The 21827-nt window shown below is 41.7% G+C and overlaps 1 protein-coding gene across 1 annotated transcript in view; it reads left to right on the forward strand.

Annotated features, from left to right (window-relative positions):
- The window catches only part of usta (uronyl 2-sulfotransferase a), an 86300-nt gene that overhangs the window by 48191 nt on the left and 16282 nt on the right, over positions 1 to 21827 (forward strand). Inside the window, exon 3 of the mRNA XM_047388049.1 lies at positions 6606 to 6761. Within this exon, the coding sequence (XP_047244005.1) occupies positions 6606 to 6761 (156 nt within the window). The remainder of the gene's footprint in view (positions 1 to 6605; positions 6762 to 21827) is intronic.

Below are 21827 nucleotides of genomic sequence, written 5' to 3' on the forward strand. Positions count from 1 at the left end.
AGGCGTGTACAGTTGCTACCACATGTAGCACACATACACACACACACACACACACACAATATTCATAATCCCACTCAGAATTAGTTTTATTACGTTTACAAATTTGGCGTTTGTATTTGTGATATTCATGTCAGTTTACATGATTCAGATCAATCTATGAAATTAATATTTGATAAAACCAATATTATTTGTGCTAACCTCAGTTATTAGAAGGTATTATTAATAAAATAGACTGTTTATACATATATATACACTTTTGATGCAAGAATTTTGAGAGTAACAGCTCTTAAGACTTGAGGCCTTTATTATACATATTCATCATGGAAACACGGAAGCTCATCTGTGTCAAGAACAAGAACAAGAAAAAATATATATCTTTTTTATGGAACAGGACGTTTCTGAAACCAGACGTGACTTGCTCAGGAAACCTTTTTTCTTTGGCGTTTGTATCAAAGAGTTCGAGGATTTGATCCTGGGGTTTCCTTATGAATGCAGCCCCATAATTGGGATTTTGAAAAATTTTATAATTTAGAAACATCTATTTAAACATGTGTACATATTGACTAATTTAAGTATTTTTCTAAGAATGCATTGCTTGTGTTGTTACATTCAGAGGCCTAAAGCTTTACTGTGACTATAAGAGTGCAGGATGAGCTTGACAGGCATTACCACTATACAGGTCCTTCTCAAAATATTAGCATATTGTGATAAAGTTCATTATTTTCCATAATGTCATGATTAAAATTTAACATTCATATATTTTAGATTCATTGCACACTAACTGAAATATTTCAGGTCTTTTATTGTCTTAATACGAATGATTGTGGCATACAGCTCATGAAAACCCAAAATTCCTATCTCATAAAATTAGCATATTTCATCCGACCAATAAAAGAAAAGTGTTTTTAATACAAAAAACGTCAACCTTCAAATAATCATGTACAGTTATGCACTCAATACTTGGTCGGGAATCCTTTGGCAAAAATGACTGCTTCAATGCGGTGTGGCATGGAGGCAATCAGCCTGTGGCACTGCTGAGGTCTTATGGAGGCCCAGGATGCTTCGATAGCGGCCTTTAGCTCATCCAGAGTGTTGGGTCTTGAGTCTCTCAACGTTCTCTTCACAATATCCCACAGATTCTCTATGGGGTTCAGGTCAGGAGAGTTGGCAGGCCAATTGAGCACAGTGATACCATGGTCAGTAAACCATTTACCAGTGGTTTTGGCACTGTGAGCAGGTGCCAGGTCGTGCTGAAAAATGAAATCTTCATCTCCATAAAGCTTTTCATCAAATGGAAGCATGAAGTGCTCCAAAATCTCCTGATAGCTAGCTGCATTGACCCTGCCCTTGATAAAACACAGTGGACCAACATCAGCAGCTGACACGGCACCCCAGACCATCATTGACTGTGGGTACTTGACACTGGACTTCTGGCATTTTGGCATTTCCTTCTCCCCAGTCTTCCTCCAGACTCTGGCACCTTGATTTCCGAATGACATGCAGAATTTGATTTCATCCGAAAAAAGTACTTTGGACCACTGAGCAACAGTCCATTGCTGCTTCTCTGTAGCCCAGGTCTGGGGAATGCGGCACCTGTAGCCCATTTCCTGCACACGCCTGTGCACGGTGGCTCTGGATGTTTCTACTCCAGACTAAGTCCACTGCTTCCGCAGGTCCCCCAAGGTCTGGAATCGGCCCTTCTCCACAATCTTCCTCAGGGTCCGGTCACCTCTTCTCGTTGTGCAGCGTTTTCTGCCACACTTTTTCCTTCCCACAGACTTCCCACTGAGGTGCCTTGATACAGCACTCTGGGAACAGCCTATTCATTCAGAAACTTCTTTCTGTGTCTTACCCTCTTGCTTGAGGGTGTCAATAGTGGTCTTCTGGACAGCAGTCAGGTCGGCAGTCTTACCCATGATTGGGGTTTTGAGTGATAAACCAGGCTGGGAGTTTTAAAGGCCTCAGGAATCTTTTGCAGGTGTTTAGAGTTAACTCGTTGATTCAGATGATTAAGTTCATAGCTCGTTTAGAGACCCTTTTAATGATATGCTAATTTTGTGAGATAGGAATTTTGGGTTTTCATGAGCTGTATGCCAAAATCATCCGTATTAAGACAATAAAAGACCTGAAATATTTCAGTTAGTGTGCAATGAATCTAAAATATATGAATGTTAAATTTTCATCATTACATTATGGAAAATAATGAACTTTATCACAATATGCTAATATTTTGAGAAGGACCTGTAGATGCACTGACTTGGCTGACAGTCGTTGCAATAGTTGCATGTCATAGACTGATTGAAATTATTTTGTGTTGCCGAATTTAAGCTGTTACTGACCCCTGCAAAAGCGTTACTAATTAAAGAAAGCATATAAAATTCTAGTTAAATCGTGGACATTCAATTATTTGAGTCACCGTATTGTTGGTTTTTCATTGGTGGTAAAAAGTCTTGTTGCCTGGTTCTAAGATATTTTAGGAGGTTTTTATAGGTTGCCTTAGCCAAGTTTGTTAAAACAGCGACCTTGGGGCTCGTGCCGAGCTACTAAAATTAACCTAGCCCATATACCAAGAGCCAGTTGTAAATTAGGGAATGAGCAGCCGTGAACAAAAGTGACTGTCGAGGGTGCGGATGACTGCGATAGGCTACTCGGTGGCCCGGACCTCCAGTTGAAGAAGGGCAAGACTTTTGGATGAAGGCTGTCAGAGGCTAGGCGAGTCATTTCCCGACACCAGCTTAAACAGAACTTTCAGTAAACCTGCTTAGTAAGACCTTTCAGGTTTAGGGAAGTCCGGACCCGTTAGATGGAGAGCTGGATTGAGCAATCCCTTTAGACATGGGGAAGTAGGAGGGAGGGGTTAGCTGATCGGACAACGAAATTCTATTCATCTCAATCCCCAGAGAGACATTAATAATGGCATGTTTGTGGCGCGTGGTACGTTAGCCACATCTCTCATTATCTTTTTTGTTGACATTCCCTCCTGCAGTTGGAATTCATCAGGAGTGTAAGCAGTGGCCCGATGTCCTAAAACTTGTGCAGTCAGAAGGTTGTGGTTCTGGTAAATGTAGGGAAAGATTCAAGATGGAGATGAAAGTCCAACATAAATGAGAGCATATGGAAAAACCACACTTCACCCAGAATAGAGCAATAGCACTTTTTCTATGTGGCAGTGTTCCATGAATGTCCTATCTACAATGTTATGGGTGTTTTAGTGCTCATTTCTTTACTTTTTTACCTTTCCAGAAAAATGTGTTGATGTTAGTGTTAAAACAAACCTCTCTGATTATGTTTTGTTCTGATATTCAGTTCTTTCCCCAGTTATTTACATCAATAATTCCTAAATCACCTGTAGATGCCAAGACACAATGACTGCCAAAGGTACACACAGTCTGCCTTGCTTGTTCTCCTTTCTGAAATAACAGGAAATGCTTCGAATTTCCACTCTTCCCACAGCTGAAACCTAAACATGCAGTTCATAGTGGAAGACACTGACGCCAGATCAGGTCTAACAAATATGTGCTGAGCCTTACTTTAAGTCTTATGTGTGTTCGCATCAGTAACAGCTGTTATGGATTTCCAGCAACAGTGGTCGCGATTGGGGGTCAGTGAGCCATGTTTCCTTGTTAAAATAGTGGTACATCTGAGGGTGTCTAAAAAAACCCTGATTTACTTGGAGCTTTGAGTGTAAATGTGTGAACAGGGCTCTACTTTTTGAGAAGAGACAGCAGAAGAAAGGGTATGGTAGAAAGATGACTGGAAGGACTGCTCCTCTTCCCGAAACACTTCTTAGAGTTAGCTTGAAAGCATTACCACAACAAAAGTCAGACTAAAATAAATCTCATTTGATGCAAACTTAAAAACAGCCCTGTCATGTTACTTTTTGATTCTCTGAATTTACCAGAAACTTAATACCTTCTTTCAGGCACTGCAGATATTTTTCAAAGCATCTTTTAGGAAACCTATGCCTTAAAGAATGGGAACAATAACATTACAAACAGAAAGACTGCCCCCTTTTTTCTGTTGACAGGAGATTTGCTCTTTTCATAGCATCTCTGGTGTTCTTCCAATGTTATTCAGCGGCCGGCTGTTAGAAGTTTGACAGTCATTTGTCACAATTTCTGCAGGGAATGACGTCCTGCAAAGCACTGCATGTTTTTACCGGCCTTGTTAATGTAACAAGCTGGGATGTCTGTTGTTATTTGGCAAACACAGAGCAATGCTGGTTGTTCTGTCCAAGAAAACTGTTTCTGAACAACTCGAAATCTTTTCCCAAAACTAGTCTAATAACAGTTATTGTACTTTAAGCTGTGAGAATAAAGCAGTTTCCTGTTACAGTTGTTGTTGGAGTTCAGCCCTCAGTCTTGTTTCTTTCTAAAAGGTGAAACTTTTAAAAAAACAGTTGATGTCCTCTATTGCATTTAAAACTTGACCTATAGCTAGCAGATTTGTAGCAGAAGAATGATCTTAGATCCTTTTTATCAGGAACGATCGGTACTTATTTATATCAGGGCCAGAAGCAATGTAACATTGTGTGTGCCAGACAGGTGTTGGTGTTACACAGATCTGCAGTTTGAGTGAACTTCAATATTTCATAGAAAACACAACTGAACTGGACTCTTTAAACAGGTTAAGCAGAATATATTTACTGTAATAGGTTCAGTGTTCTCTTATGTGCTTAAGTCTAAATCCCTGTGTAAAAATAACAATTTGAATTTACAACTGATATGGCTCCATTGAAAATTCACATGCCTTTGTAGAAATTTCTTTTCCTTTTTGTGCCTTCTCAGAGTTGACTGTTCTTCCTTCAGTAACAACTTCCACACCGAAGAGTGTTGTTGTCAGGCCACCTGTTAGTACATTTATGCTAACATGGTGCATTCAGGTCTGATCTGAAAAAGATTGCGTTTTTAGTTTCCAACCAACCAATCACTGATCAAGGCCAGTCAATCACAGAATCAAATGATTGCTACTACCCAATTTCTAGTTATAATAATTGTAATGATATAAATTCTACATATGCAATAACATTTAAATACACCTATACTATTTCACTATCTAAAAGACAAGTGATAATCACAGTATTGTAAATCGGGACCGGGACATGGGGACAGCAGACTTAGTAGAGACGCCCAAACTTCCCTCTCCCCAGACACCTTCTCCAGCTCCTCAGGGGGGAGCCCAAGGCATTCCCAGGCCAGCCAAGAAACATTGTCCCTTCAACATGTCCTGGGTCATATATAACATTCTTCAACTTCACAATTCTTTGTAAATTTCATTAGTATTTGGTGGAATTGCCTTTTAAACTGTACTACTTTGGTCAAATGTTTTGGGTTTCTTTCAACAAGCTTCTGACAGTAGTTTGCTGGAATTTTGGCCAATTCCTCCCAGTAGTACTGTGGTAAATTCATCAGATTTTTGGGATGCCTTGCTTTCACACTCTTCTGCTTTGCCTACAGATTTTCTTTGGGACTGAAATAAGCCTTGGGAATATCACCAAATTGGTGGTATTACTAAGGTCATTGTCCATTTAGAAGAACCTTTTTCTGTGCTCAAGGATAATCTCAGTTCTAAGAAAGATTGTTTCACCTCTCACAAAATCATGAAAACTGCAAGCTGAGCTTCTGGCAAAGTCATATATGTCATTGTCTTAGGTTTTTGTCCTTTCATTTAATTTCAAGGTGTTGAGTGGATAAAAAACACTGTAGGGCCTTGGTGAGCTGTACAATCAGAAGTTTGAAACATATGAGAAAGGAAATTAACAATAAATGTATGTATTTTTGTTACTGTAGCTTAAAATGTTGTCTGTTGTTTGCTCTTATTGAACCATCCCATAAAACTGCATTATTCTCTGAGCCAATGAATGTTTCATGGCTCCTTAATTAAAGAGAAAAATAAAGTTATTTCAATGGTACAATATCATCTGTGCTGAGTTTTGAAGAGCTCAATCTCTTTAAAAAAATAACCTAAAGATTTTTTTTAATGGAAATCTCTGTTCCATTCTGTTTTCAACATTGATTAATTAGCTTCTATAGCTGTAATTGATAATCATGCTTTTATGATAAACCTGTGGGACTTTGAGATATATTTGGTTAGTAAGATTTTGGATAAAATGACATGTACTTAACTTCTTCTGCAAGGCAGAAGTAAATGAATCATGGCTGAGTTGCTTGTTTAGCTGGTGAGTCATGTTTTGTGTGAGAGTGCTTGATGTAGCTTGTGTGTGTGGGTGATAAAAATGAAAGATTGTGTGAGTTTCACTTTGCAGTACAGTTTCACACTTACTGAGTTCAAGGAAAGAAAGCGCATGCGAAGGAAACAGAAAAGCTAAGTCTGTGTTTTGTTTTAGCTTAAGCGCAGTATGTTGCGACATCGGTCGATTCTCGTTCAACTTTTGGTACATCAACACATTTTTTTGTACTAGGATGAATACTGAAATTGTTAAGTTGGTAATACTAAAATTCCTTTGCATACATTCTATAAATTTATAATAGCACATTTTAACAGCAAAAGAAGCATATAAAATATTGAAATGTTACCAAATAATCCATTGTTTTTTTCTCAGTCTAACTCTTTGTGTGTGTGTGTTTTCCTGTATGTATCTACAGGTGCTCCTGTTTCCCAGCCAGGTGGTTTACAACCGTGTGGGGAAGTGTGGCAGTCGGACAGTGGTCATCCTACTGAGGCTTTTGGCCGAGAAACATAGGTTCAACCTAATCTCTTCTGACATCCATAACAAGACACGCCTCACAAAACATGAACAGGTGAGATATGTAAAAAGGCCTTTTTTTAAAAAAAAAACCTGTAATCTGTGATTGAAATGTCACATAAGACAATTGAAGCTATGTCTTAGGGCATACCACTGTTTGATAGTATGTCAGTAAATCCTGGGATTTATTTGGTAAAGAGTTGATTATGGCTCTTAAATGTGATGATTTGGTTGTTTTTAATCTCTTAAGGCATAATAAAAGAAATAATTGTGAGTAAATTCAGTTTGTTTTTTAAAGAAAATTGTTATTTTGGATATTTTCAACATAACCAAATATATTTACTATTTTAACTTTCTATGACTTTCTAATTTTTTGAAATAATAATTGATATAATAGGCTTCTGCAATTGTGTAATTATGATACCCCAATAGATACAATTTTCAATGTATTTAGTATTTTTATGAGGAATGTGTAAAACATGTTTAGCAACATATTTACAGAATACAGGCTTTTACGGAAAATACTAACCTTGTTAGAAACATAGTGGTGTCAGAAGTTCTTTTATCAAAAAGATGATATGTTTGCGTTACTGGCTGAAGAGTAAATAGACTAAATTTTGTTTGCTTTACATTAGAGCTACATTCACCCACTCACACTAACAAACTCATGCACACCAATTGTTAGAAGTTTTTTTCCAGGGGCACATTGATATGTGCTCAACACAGCGGCTGAAGAACATATTCCCAGCAGTTGCATTCAGGGACCGTGGGAACTGGGATTATCTGTAATACATAATCAATATTCTATATATATGTGATTGGTTTTGAAAGATAACATGCTTCATCGATAGAAGCAGCTTACGTGAATACACGACGCGCATCTCAGAGGAGAAAATATGATCTTGACAGATTTGCACAGCATTTTAAGTTTGTGTTGGAGATTTCCCATGCTCACAACATAAAGCAAACGAATCGTTAAGCGGCGGGAATGAAACCAGATGCAAAACGAGCCGGTATTTTCCGAATACCCCTGCATAACTAAGCCTGGGCTTTTTTTCTGATCTCCGCTCTTCACTGTCAGCTCAGCTGGCCGCCCTGCAGCGCATGTTATGTGTTATAGATCAGCTGCTTGCCAGCATGCAGCAGAAATGATCTGCCTGACTGGAGCAGAGGAGGGGTTTGTCCGAGCTACCGCACCCTGTTGGTGGTCAGACCTCTCGGGAGTCTCTCCAGTCCCTGGTTCCCAGAGGCGATCAGACTCTATCTAACATTGACTCTTAAAGGAACGACTCTCAAACAGTTTCTAACTTTCAGCTACTTTAATCTAAATTAGGAAGAGGAATGATTACAGAGATCAGCGCCGAGGCTCGTCTCGGACCGTCGCAGTTTGTAAAAGGATGACGAAGAGCCCCGAAAGAAGGTCACATGTAGTTTTATATCTGGCACTCCAATGCAATGGATGTTTCCTCCCTCAGTGATTATTAGTAGACTGGTGTGTCACCATTGTGGTGTCTATCTGGTAGGTTGTGTAGTGCTGGTGTCCATCCTTAATCTAAGTGTGCTGCTGCATTCTAATCAAACCAGTTACAACTTGCTCCACCATCAAACCAAGTGCCCCAGCCACAGGTCATTCATGACAAACCTTGGGCCATTTATCTTTGTAATGTGTGTCGATGAGCATCCTTTTCTAACAAAAAGGAAACATTAGAATTTATGCTTTATATCATTATGGCATAAGTGGGAAAAACAGCTATGAGTCATATAAATAAAGGTTATCCCTAACAGGTTGATATGGCATAGTTTAGGGCACAATGGTCCAGCAAAATATCAGCGCCCCAGAAACTGTCGCCTCTTGCGTACTTGATGTCGCACTCGCCCTGCGTCTGTGCAGAGCGGTGGGCCAGTGGTTCAGCTCGTGGGCCGGTGGTTCATGGGCTGAAGTGAACCACCGGCCCATTAAAAACTAACTCTTGACCCTACACACACGCGCGCGCACACACACACATACATATATATATGTGTATATATATATATATATATACAGGTCCTTCTCAAAAAATTAGCATATTGTGATAAAGTTCATTATTTTCCATAATGTCATGATGAAAATTTAACATTCATATATTTTAGATTCATTGCACACTAACTGAAATATTTCAGGTCTTTTATTGTCTTAATACGGATGATTTTGGCATACAGCTCATGAAAACCCAAAATTCCTATCTCACAAAATTAGCATATCATTAAAAGGGTCTCTAAACGAGCTATGAACCTAATCATCTGAATCAACGAGTTAACTCTAAACACCTGCAAAAGATTCCTGAGGCCTTTAAAACTCCCAGCCTGGTTCATCACTCAAAACCCCAATCATGGGTAAGACTGCCGACCTGACTGCTGTCCAGAAGGCCACTATTGAAACCCTCAAGCAAGAGGGTAAGACACAGAAAGAAATTTCTGAACGAATAGGCTGTTCCCAGAGTGCTGTATCAAGGCACCTCAGTGGGAAGTCTGTGGGAAGGAAAAAGAGTGGCAGAAAACGCTGCACAACGAGAAGAGGTGACCAGACCCTGAGGAAGATTATGGAGAAGGGCCGATTCCAGACCTTGGGGGACCTGCGGAAGCAGTGGACTGAGTCTGGAGAAGAAACATCCAGAGCCACCGTGCACAGGCGTGTGCAGGAAATGGGCTACAGGTGCCGCATTCCCCAGACCTGGGCTACAGAGAAGCAGCACTGGACTGTTGCTCAGTGGTCCAAAGTACTTTTTTCGGATGAAAGCAAATTCTGCATGTCATTCGGAAATCAAGGTGCCAGAGTCTGGAGGAAGACTGGGGAGAAGGAATTGCCAAAATGCCAGAAGTCCAGTGTCAAGTACCCACAGTCAGTGATGGTCTGGGGTGCCCTGTCAGCTGCTGGTGTTGGTCCACTGTGTTTTATCAAGGGCAGGGTCAATGCAGCTAGCTATCAGGAGATTTTGGAGCACTTCATGCTTCCATCTGCTGAAAAGCTTTATGGAGATTAAGATTTCATTTTTCAGCACGACCTGGCACCTGCTCACAGTGCCAAAACCACTGGTAAATGGTTTACTGACCATGGTATCACTGTGCTCAATTGGCCTGCCAACTCTCCTGACCTGAACCCCATAGAGAATCTGTGGGATATTGTGAAGAGAACGTTGAGAGACTCAAGACCCAACACTCTGGATGAGCTAAAGGCCGCTATCGAAGCATCCTGGGCCTCCATAAGACCTCAGCAGTGCCACAGGCTGATTGCCTCCATGCCACGCCGCATTGAAGCAGTCATTTCTGCCAAAGGATTCCCGACCAAGTATTGAGTGCATAACTGTACATGATTATTTGAAGGTTGACATTTTTTGTATTAAAAACACTTTTCTTTTATTGGTCGGATAAAATATGCTAATTTTGTGAGATAGGAATTTTGGGTTTTCATGAGCTGTATGCCAAAATCATCTGTATTAAGACAATGAAAGACCTGAAATATTTCAGTTAGTGTGCAATGAATCTAAAATATATGAATGTTAAATTTTCATCATTACATTATGGAAAGTAATGAACTTTATCACAATATGCTAATTTTTTGAGAAGGACCTGTATATATATATATATATGTGTATATATATATATATATATATATATATATATATATAGCAGAGAGATGCACTGCGGACCTCTCTGCTGGATGCCAGACACAAACGGAGATTTACATATATATATATACATAAAACAGTGGTGAAGTGAACCACTAAACCACCGTCCCACTAAGCCAGCGGTCCACCGGAGATTTCCCCTGTTGACCCGTATGGCAGCTTGCCTGGCTGTGAAAATACCGGTTCGTTTTGCATCTGGTTTCATACCGCCGCTTAGTCTGGCGGTTCTTTTGCTAAATGTTGAGAGCATGGGAAATCTCCAACACGGACTTAAAATGCTGTGCAAATCTGTCAAGATCATATTTTCTCCTCTGAGGTGCGCGTTGTGTATTCACGTAAGCAATCACATACAGGTCCTTCTCAAAATATTAGCATATTGTGATAAAGTTCATTATTTTCCATAATGTCATGATGAAAATTTAACATTCATATATTTTAGATTCATTGCACACTAACTGAAATATTTCAGGTCTTTTATTGTCTTAATACAGATGATTTTGGCATACAGCTCATGAAAACCCAAAATTCCTATCTCACAAAATTAGCATATCATTAAAAGGGTCTCTAAACGAGCTATGAACCTAATCATCTGAATCAACGAGTTAACTCTAAACACCTGCAAAAGATTCCTGAGGCCTTTAAAACTCCCAGCCTGGTTCATCACTCAAAACCCCAATCATGGGTAAGACTGCCGACCTGACTGCTGTCCAGAAGGCCACTATTGACACCCTCAAGCAAGAGGGTAAGACACAGAAAGAAATTTCTGTACGAATAGGCTGTTCCCAGAGTGCTGTATCAAGGCACGTCTGTGGGAAGGAAAAAGTGTGGCAGAAAACGCTGCACAACGAGAAGAGGTGACCGGACCCTGAGGAAGATTGTGGAGAAGGGCCGATTCCAGACCTTGGGGGACCTGCGGAAGCAGTGGACTGAGTCTGGAGTAGAAACATCCAGAGCCACCGTGCACAGGCGTGTGCAGGAAATGGGCTACAGGTGCCGCATTCCCCAGACCTGGGCTACAGAGAAGCAGCACTGGACTGTTGCTCAGTGGTCCAAAGTACCTTTTTCGGATGAAAGCAAATTCTGCATGTCATTCAGAAATCAAGGTGCCAGAGTCTGGAGGAAGACTGGGGAGAAGGAAATGCCAAAATGCCAGAAGTCCAGTGTCAAGTACCCACAGTCAGTGATGGTCCGGGGTGCCGTGTCAGCTGCTGGTGTTGGTCCACTGTGTTTTATCAAGGGCAGGGTCAATGCAGCTAGCTATCAGGAGATTTTGGAGCACTTCATGCTTCCATCTGCTGAAAAGCTTTATGGAGATGAAGATTTCATTTTTCAGCACGACCTGGCACCTGCTCACAGTGCCAAAACCACTGGTAAATGGTTTACTGACCATGGTATCACTGTGCTCAATTGGCCTGCCAACTCTCCTGACCTGAACCCCATAGAGAATCTGTGGGATATTGTGAAGAGAACGTTGAGAGACTCAAGACCCAACACTCTGGATGAGCTAAAGGCCGCTATCGAAGCATCCTGGGCCTCCATAAGACCTCAGCAGTGCCACAGGCTGATTGCCTCCATGCCACGCCGCATTGAAGCAGTCATTTCTGCCAAAGGATTCCCGACCAAGTATTGAGTGCATAACTGTACATGATTATTTGAAGGTTGATGTTTTTTGTATTAAAAACACTTTTCTTTTATTGGTCGGATGAAATATGCTAATTTTGTGAGATAGGAATTTTGGGTTTTCATGAGCTGTATGCCAAAATCATCCGTATTAAGACAATAAAAGACCTGAAATATTTCAGTTAGTGTGCAATGAATCTAAAATATAGGAATGTTAAATTTTCACCATGACATTATGGAAAATAATGAACTTTATCACAATATGCTAATATTTTGAGAAGGACCTGTATATATAGAATATCGACGATGTATTACAGATAATCCCAGTTCCCACGGTCCCTGAATGCAACAGCTGGGAATATGTTGTTCAGCCGCTGTGTTGAGCTGTCAGTCATGATTCCGCAACCCCGTGATCTGAGGTCCCGCCCACCACGCCAAAACAGGGCCAAAAGTTTGAAGCTGAAAAAAAAAATCTGCAAGTTCAAAAAAAAATCTTGAATCTGAAAAGTAGTTTTGAACTTGTTTTTTTCCAGTTTCACATCTGTTTTTGTTTCAGTTGCAAAACTTTTTTCCAGTTTTCACATTTTTTGGGGGGATGTTCAAAATAATTTTTCAGGTTCAAATGTTTTTCTTTTGAACAAACTTTTATTTTTCAGGTTACATTTTTTTTCTTTTGAACAAACCTTTATTTTAAGTTTCAAATTTTTTTTCGTTTGAACAAACTTTATGGCCCCAATTTAGCTCCATAACTCAGAGGTTACTCTCAGATTCCACATCCTCCGCTTCTGTACGTGTCAGTTCCGTTCCAGACCGCCGAGCTCCGCTCCAAGTTCCTTGGAACCCAAAGAAAACATGCGTGAGAGGTACGAGTTCACGTGATAAAAAAGGGGATATAAAGGAGCTGTTAACATTCATCATTTTACCACCAAAATATTTTATCACCAAAATATAGACCATGAAAAGCAAATGCAGTTAAGTTTAGCCGTTGTTTATTTGGCATCGTAATTACAAGCAGAATGCTTAACTTTATTGTGAATGTTAAAAAAAGTTATTTAATATGTGGCTAATTCTATTTACTATATTTAACTTTGACAAACCGGATGTTGTTGGCGTTCTTTTTCCTGTTTGCTGCGATTGAAATTGTGGAATTTGACCCGGCCGGAGCCAGACAGACCAGAACATTGGAGTTGTTCCGTAATTTGACGGTGAACGACGGAGAGTGGCTCAGTCAACACTGACAATTAGAGTAGTCACGGAGAATATTGAACTGTTGTCAATAATTAACATAACTATGGAGTTGCTCCGTCAGTGAACGGACGTGAATGGAATAAAGCAAGCACAGAGGATGTGGAATCTGGAGGTTAGAATCTGTCGACTGAACAACTATGAATTGCACACGAGAAGTAATTTTTGCAGCTTTTCACAAGCCATGCATGAGATGATCTGGTTAGATAAAACCAACACCGAACTTTTTACCTTATGTGCAAAACACATTGTGTGGGGATAGAGAAATAGTGTGTATTACTCATCATGCACCATACCCACAGTGAAGCATTGTGTACAGGGCAATCTTGGAATAAAGCTGCAAAAGACTTGAAAATTGGATAGAGGTTCACCTTTCAGCGGGAAATCTGAACTTGAGCTATTTTTGCGTAAAAGAATATACATAATGTTGAGTCTCCAAATGTGAAAATCTTCTTCATATTTAAAAATAACTGCAGTTATAAGACTATAAACAAATGCACACCACAATTTAAAGATTGTTATTTGTGGAAAAAAATAGAAAATTAGAAATCTATCCACTTCACATGTCTTCACAACTGTGTCAGATAAAATTCCAACATATAACATATGAAAATGTTCAATGGGTGTGAGTACTTCTGCAAATAAGTGTATTTAAATTCATCTTGAGTTAATCTTCAAAATGATGTTACTTTTTAACTTTTATTTGGAGACTGCGTGAGGGGGGAGTGTGGGCAACAGTCAAACTTTGTCATTTTAGTTCCTTTTTCTGCTCTTCTGATGAGCCCTGTGAAGATACCACTGGCACTCAATCAGAAGGGGGAAGTGCAGGTATGCCTGGAATCCTTCACTTTCTCCCTTCAGCCCTTCCTGGGAAATTAGAGGAGGGTGTTCTGGTCAGACAGACAGACTAGGGGGTGGACCAACAAACACGCACATAAACACACACAGTTGCACATAAACTCACTAAATGTGCCCAAAGCACTCCGTGCCAACCCTAAGATGAAGGAGGGGGCTTGAAGAAATGTCCTTATATAACTCTTTTTCTATCCCTAAAAAACAATAAAATATACTGGAGTGTTGAGCAGACAATGGATAAGTGTTGCAAAATATATTCTACAGCACTAATGAAAGGTTTACATTATGTTTACTGGCATAAGGCATCCATAAAGCTTGGAAACAGGGTGAATGGAAATGTACTGGCTATATAGAAAAGAGGGAGAGTGTGAAGCCTGGGTCTGACTGGAGCCTCTGATTAACTGCCTTGGGTATATAAACAAGTATACATATTGCTGTTGCTATCCAAATAGTGTTGCCATGACATAACAGGTGCCTGTATAAGAGCAGGAAATATAAACAGTTTTTGAGCCAGTCCTTCGCCACAGAGTTTTATGTAAAGGATGTGAATGTAAATATGGTGAAAAATATATTGTCCTTTTGGTGAAAAAGTGTTATTGAGTAGAAAAAGATTACTTCAAACATGATTACTTCAAACATTCTTACAAGTTACAAACTTTAATGTATTTTATTTGGAGTTTATGTGATAGACCAACTGAAAGTAGAGCATTAATAGAAGTGGAAGGAGAAAAAAATATATAGGTTCAAAAAATATTTGCAAATAAAAATCAAAAACATTTTTGACAGGACAACTATTAGCCTGGCACTCCACAAACCTGGCCTTTAGGGAACAGGCAAGAAGATGGCTTTTTCTGAAAGACACCCAAAGGTAGTCTCATTTAAGGTATGCCACAAACCATGTTGGGTACACAGGAAAAATATAGGGATTGGACAATGAAACTGAAACACCCGGTTTTAGACCACAATAATTTATTAGTATGGTGTAGGGCCTCCTTTTGCGGCCAATACAGCGTCAATTTGTCTTGGGAATGACATATACAAGTCCTGCACAGTGGTCAGAGGGATTTTAAGCCATTCTTCTTGCAGGATAGTGGCCAGGTCACTACGTGATACTGGTGGAGGAAAATGTTTCCTGACTCACTCCTCCAAAACACCCCAAAGTGGCTCAATAATATTTAGATCTGGTGACTGTGCAGGCCATGGGAGATGTTCAACTTCACTTTCATGTTCATCAAACCAATCTTTCACCAGTCTTGCTGTGTGTATTGGTGCATTGTCATCCTGAAACAAGGCACCGCCTTCAGGATACAATGTTTGAACCATTGGATGCACATGATCCTCAAGAATGGTTCGGTAGTCCTTGGCAGTGACGCGCCCATCTAGCACAAGTATTGGCCCAAGGGAATGCCATGATATGGCAGCCCAAACCATCACTGATCCACCTCCATGCTTCACTCTGGGCATGCAACAGTCTGGGTGGTACGCTTCTTTGGGGCTTCTCCACACCGTAACTCTCCCAGATGTGGGGAAAACAGTAAAGGTGGACTCATCAGAGAACAATACATGTTTCACATTGTCCACAGCCCAAGATTTACGCTCCTTGCACCATTGAAACCAACGTTTGGCATTGGCATGAGTGACCAAAGGTTTGGCTATAGCAGCCCGGCCGTGTATATTGACCCTGTGGAGCTCCCGACGGACAGTTCTGGTGGAAACAGGAGAGTTGAGGTGCACATTTAATTCTGCCGTGATTTGGGCAGCCGTGGTTTTATTTTTTTTGGATACAATCCGGGTTAGCACCCGAACATCTCTTTCAGACAGCTTCCTCTTGCGTCCACAGTTAATCCTGTTGGATGTGGTTTGTCCTTCTTGGTGGTATGCTGACATTACCCTGGATACCGTGGCTCTTGATACATCACAAAGACTTGCTGTCTTGGTCACAGATGCGCCAGCAAGACGTGCACCAACAATTTGTCCTCTTTTGAACTCTGGTATGTCACCCATAATGTTGTGTGCATTTCAATATTTTGAGCAAAACTGTACTCTTACCCTGCTAATTGAACCTTCACACTCTGCTCTTACTGGTGCAATGTGCAATCAATGAAGACTGGCTACCAGGCTGGTCCAATTTAGCCATGAAACCTCCCACACTAAAATGACAGGTGTTTCAGTTTCATTGTCCAACCCCTGTATGGTCTAAAGCTTTGGTCAACATGCAAAACACTATGGGCCTGTTCTTCAAAAGGTTTGCTTGTACAAAACCAAAGGCAAGCCTGTTCACGTCCACAAAGCTTATCTACAAACAAGGTGGTAATCGGATTGCGTGTGTAAAATCAGCAAAACATTGGGCGCCAACTTTTTAGAGTGTTTGCCTTCATAAATATGCAAAATACATGATAATGACCCAAAAAATGTCTGCTGTCACTTTGGCCAGAAGGAGGCATAGACTGCAGAGAAATTGGAGTTGGATCAGTTGGATTTTTTGAATGTGAACATATGCCAGGGGAGGGTTGATACAGTAAAAAATGATTTTGTGTTACCAACAATTATTTTTATGTACATAAATGTTCGGTTTAAACTCTATGCAGGACAGTTATGTGACGTTATGTTTAAAATTAGCGAAGCTATACTATACAGATTGCCAACTTTTACAGCAAACTATTTTTATGTTGCTAATCTTACATTTAAGCCTGGTTTTTTTGGTTGTTTATGATAAAATTTGTAAGCTGCTACTGTTGAGAGTTACTTTGAGCAACACAGTAAACAAGCTGCCCCATGTGCGCACCGATGGCACACAGCTCTGCTCTCCTGCGCAATAGCCTGTAATCCAATATTTTTATTAAAGGCGAAGCAGGATGTAGTCTTTGCCTCACTGGGCCTGTCCGAACCCCAAACATAAAACATCTGTTCACAGACCAACTTCAAAGTCAGCATTCTGCATGCCCAATTACGCCTTCAGAAGCACCCTCAGAAGCATCCAGATAGGAGAGATAATCTCGTCAGGGCAGAGGCTGCAATGACAAACCTGGTGCTGTTAAAAGTGACGACAAAAGTTAGCAAACTGTAAGAGTCCAGAAAAGAGACATGCAAACCATATGTATACAGTTCTCAATAACTGTAATATTAGTACTGATAAGGTCTATGCTATATTTTAAACACCACAACTTAACAACCTTTCCTCTCAAAGTGTTTAATAGGAAGAACTGCACTAATGTCTCGATGCTCAGTGCAGAAAAAAAGACTGTGTTGAAAAATGTTTCATTTATTATTTTTGGCAGGCCAAATATCTTCAGAATTGGAATGAAGGGCTGAAAAGATGGCGATAAAAGAGAACAGGTTCATAAAAGAAGGAACAGTTTTAATAAAATGTTTCGAAAGCTCTTGGCATAATAAAATAAATGTCTTTTAGGATTTCACCATATGACTAAGATTTAGGAAAATCAACTTTATACCACTTTCCTTTTTTGAAATATAAGAATAAAGACAATGGAGCCTCAGGAGTGGAACAGTTTGATGAGAATGTAACATTTAAAAGGTCATTTATGTAGATGACAAAAGAAGCACATTTATCTGGTCCATAGTAAACATCTCTGAGTTTAATAAAAACTTTTGTCAGCAAAAATTCAGATTAAGTTCTTTTCTAAATACCTCAAAATGTGTCATTATTTGCCTCAGCAAAATGGTTTTTCATCAGGCCTAAACTCTGTTTCTCCTTGTCCTTCAATCAGCTTTTAACAAAAATAAAAAGTAAAATTATTGCAAACCTTTTTTGTTTGATTCACAATAATTTACATTCAATCTAAAACCAGCTGAGACAGAGAACTGGTACAATATGTCCTATATTATTTTAAGTTTAAATTACATATAAATTGTCTCATTGAAATCTAAATATCTTGGATTTGGGCTAAAGCCCACAATGTTTGGAGACCCTAAAAACACCCTGGTGGATATAGACAACTGATGGATACAATGAAGCCCATATTATTCTCTTTTTTCACATATTACTTTAACTGCATGTTAAATCTGTGGTCAACTCTCTTTCTTTTAGGGAAAGACAGGCTTTCAGTTTACTGAATGACCCTTAAAATGCTGCTCATGCTTTTATTGCCCCAGCTGTGGATCACTTCAACCCATTATGTGTTGGCATGGACCAAGTGGAGCTGGTTCAGGATGCTACAGCCAGCTTTCTGAGTGGTGCACATAAACAGAAACATATTACACCAGTTCTGGCAACATTACACTGGCTTCCTGTCTGGAGCGCAATTAACTATGAAATTCTGCTACTCAAATGCAAAGGGCACCAACTTTTCTGTCAAACCTGTTGCTTTCTTATGCTCTCAGTTGCAGGTCTGTCCAGAGTTATGTCCAGGGCTAGTTTTCTAAAGGTCCCCTTCTAAATATCATCTTCACTGCCTCTGTTTAATTTTAAGGAATGATCTGCTGACTGGATTTGAAGAGTTTAGACCTGCTTTCAGCTCGAATGTGCTAGATACTTTTCCTCTAGGAACAATCTGTATTTTAAACTTTTTCAATTGCATTATCTTTATAGATTACATTTTTTTACATTTTTTAGTTTTTCAGGTGGGAACCTGTATTCTTTTATAAATCTACCACGTGTTTTTCATAATAAACTTTGTCATAATTCAATTCAATTCAGTTTATTTATATAGAGCCAATTCACAACACATGTCTCAAGGCACTTCACAAAAGTCAGGTACATACATTCCAGTTAATCCTAACCATTGAACAGTGCAGTCAGATTCAGTTATTTATTCAAATTGGATAAAACGTTTTTCTATCTAAGGAAACCCAGCAGATTGCATCGAGTCAGAGATTTGTAGCAGTCACTCCTCCTGGATGTGACTTTGCAGCAATCCCTCATACTGAGCATGCATGTAGCGACAGTGGAGAGGAAAAACTCCCTTTAACAGGAAGAAACCTCCAGCAGAACCAGGCTCAGTGTGGCCATCTGCCACGACCAACTGGGGATTTGAGAGAACAGAGCAGAGACACACAAAGAATACAGAAGCACTGATCCAGGAGTACTTTCTATGGGAAGGAAAAGTAAATGTTAATGGATGTAGCTCCTTTAGTCGTTTCATCTAGAAAGAAAAAACAGATAAACTTTGAGCCAGTTTTCAAGGATATAGTCTGAAAGAGAGCACATATAATTAGTTACAGTAAAAGCTCAGTCAATTGCTATATCTAGGAGAGAGAAAGGGTTAAACACTGAAAGACAGGGCCATGTGGATCATCTGTAGAAGGTGAGCATTAAGTTCTTGCCAGCAGAAGCTTGGACGATGCCCCTCTTCAGAAAGGTGTTACAGGTAGACACAGAGTCAGGCCAGGTGTAGCTTCTAGGAAGAGAAATGAGAGAGAACATAAAGTTAAAAACTGAAATAACAGCAAATAATGCAGAATTGGAGAGTAGTGTGAGAATGTAGCGAAGAGGGTGAAAGTGGTCATTGTGTCCTCCAGCAGCCGAAGCCTATACCAGCATAACTACAGAGATAGTTTCAGTTTATTTCTTTATTTAGCGCTTATTTACAACAATGTCGTCTCAAGGCACCCCACAAAGGGTCCGGAATGGCGAGGGGCCGCCGGGGAGGCCAGACCAAACCACCGAATGCCAGAGCCCGGCCACCCCAGAACGGGCCATGTGTAGGGGCACTAAGTAAAATAATAAACTGATAGAATTTGTCCAACTAGAGCCCACTGATGGCCATTGTTATACCAAAAACCTCAAGGATCTGTGCTTGGACTGGAGCGGTTGGCCTGCATGGCCCAGGTACCCAGCTGGGGCATGTATCCCTCTTGTGGACTGGTGGGCTGGGGCTGCTGGCGCTGTCTGGGGGAGGTTGGGCGGTCTTGGAGGTGTGCTGCTCTGCTGGCTGTCGTGTCCAGGGGGGGATTGGGGCGGTGGGCTGGGGCGTGGCGTGGAGGGTGTGCAGCCTGTGGGGTGTAGGGGTTGTGTCCACTTCTAGGGCATGGGGTCACCGGCATTTGGATCGGTGATGGTGGAGCTGAGCTGGATAGTGTTTCTCCCTGGACGGTTGTTGAAGTGGCAGTGATGTAGTGTTTTTTGTGGCTGAGGGGGGCGTGGTGGGGGAAACTGGCCCTGGGTTCCTGCCGCTGGCCGGGGACCTCTTGGTGGATGAGTTTGTCCCGTCATGGTGCGGGGTCAGGGGTCCTGTGTTGTGTGTGGTGCTAGGTGGGGTCTGCCCCGTTGCACCAGTGGGCGGGGGTGGCGTTGCGCGGGGCCCTTGTCTTGCCGTTGCGGTGCGCTGTGTGGTGGGGGAGCGGGGTGCGGCAGGGGTTCTTAGAGCGGGGCTGTGTGTGGAGCTTGCGCTGTGTGGGTGCGGCTACATCGACTTCTCGGCCATGGAGTTCACCTGTGGGGGAGGGGATTCGTGGCGTTTGGGTTCGGGGGGATATGTTCGATATCGGTGTCCTTGTTGGAGGTGGCCCTGTGGGGAGGTTCTTGTTGGGGTTCACTGGGAGTGGGAGACTCATAGGGTTGGGATCGGAGCTCATTGGGGGGTCGGGACTGCTCCGTCCTGGGGCGGCTCCGGTTGACGGGCTGGTTTGAGCCATGTGGACACCTCTTTTGTACATAGCCCCCTCTCCGGAGGTGGATGGGGGTTGTTGGGGACTGCGTTCGGGGCAGGGGGGCGGGAGCCGGGCTGGGGTCACCTGGGTCTGGGCGGTGCCGGCACTGTCTGCCTGTCTCTGCCCGAGGAGGGAAGGGGACCACCTCCTGGGTTTGGGGGCTGGTTGCCCTTAGGGGATACCGGCGCCTGGACCTGGGAGTATAGAGTATGCATGGGGAGTGTGAGTGAGTGTATGACGTCCATTGTTATTCATCTTTACATTGGGTGCGAGTGATTTTATGTGTATGCATGAGGGTGGGAGTGGGTGATTGTGACTGTGTGTGCTTGTTTTGTTTTTCTGTGACAGGTTGGGTCTTGGACTGCTCCCTCTCCTGGATTAGCTTTGGCCCCCCCATATTATGGGGTGCCTATTTCCTCCCCGCCACACTACCTGCCGGTGGTTGGAGTCTCTGCCCGCTGGTGTACTTGTGGTTCTCGGTGTCCGGGGCCGGGTGCTTTGGTGTGTGCTGGCTCACTCCCTGTGGCTGCTTGCCGGGGCCTGGCCCCCTGGGCTCTGTCGGGCCTCTGCTTGAGGGGTGGTGTCTTGTCCTGTGGGTCCATGGCTGGATCTGCTCGGGCATGGACTGCTGCCGGCAGGGCCCGTGGGCTCGTCGCTGCGGCTCCCTACGGCTTCTGCACTGTCGCTGCTGGGTGGTTGCCCTGGGACTCTCCACTGCTCTTCTCTGGGGGGGTTGCGGTAGTCCCGGCGGTGGTTCTCCTGGCGTTCCTGTGTTTTGGGGGGCCTTTGGATGTCTGTGGCTCGGATCTCCTGACTGTCCGTCCAGGGACCGTGGGGCAGGTCTGTGGGTCCTCACACTCGCTATTGCATATTTTTGTGGAAAAACCTTGTATACAAAAGCGCGTCCACACTCATACTCACAGGTGTTAAGCTTCAGGTGTTGACAGATACACAGATCTTCTATATTGGGCTGCACCTCTCACTAAGTACATTTTACATTCATAATTACCGTGTACTATTTTATTAAAAAAAAAAAAAAAAAAACAGCTGCAGGTGTATAAGCAAGCAGGGTGTAATCTTCATCCTTCTTTTTCTCCTTCACTCTTTCCTCCTTTTCTCTCCTTTTT

Source organism: Girardinichthys multiradiatus, chromosome 15 (genome assembly GCF_021462225.1).
Source record: "Girardinichthys multiradiatus isolate DD_20200921_A chromosome 15, DD_fGirMul_XY1, whole genome shotgun sequence".
Taxonomy (NCBI): Eukaryota; Metazoa; Chordata; class Actinopteri; order Cyprinodontiformes; family Goodeidae; genus Girardinichthys; species Girardinichthys multiradiatus.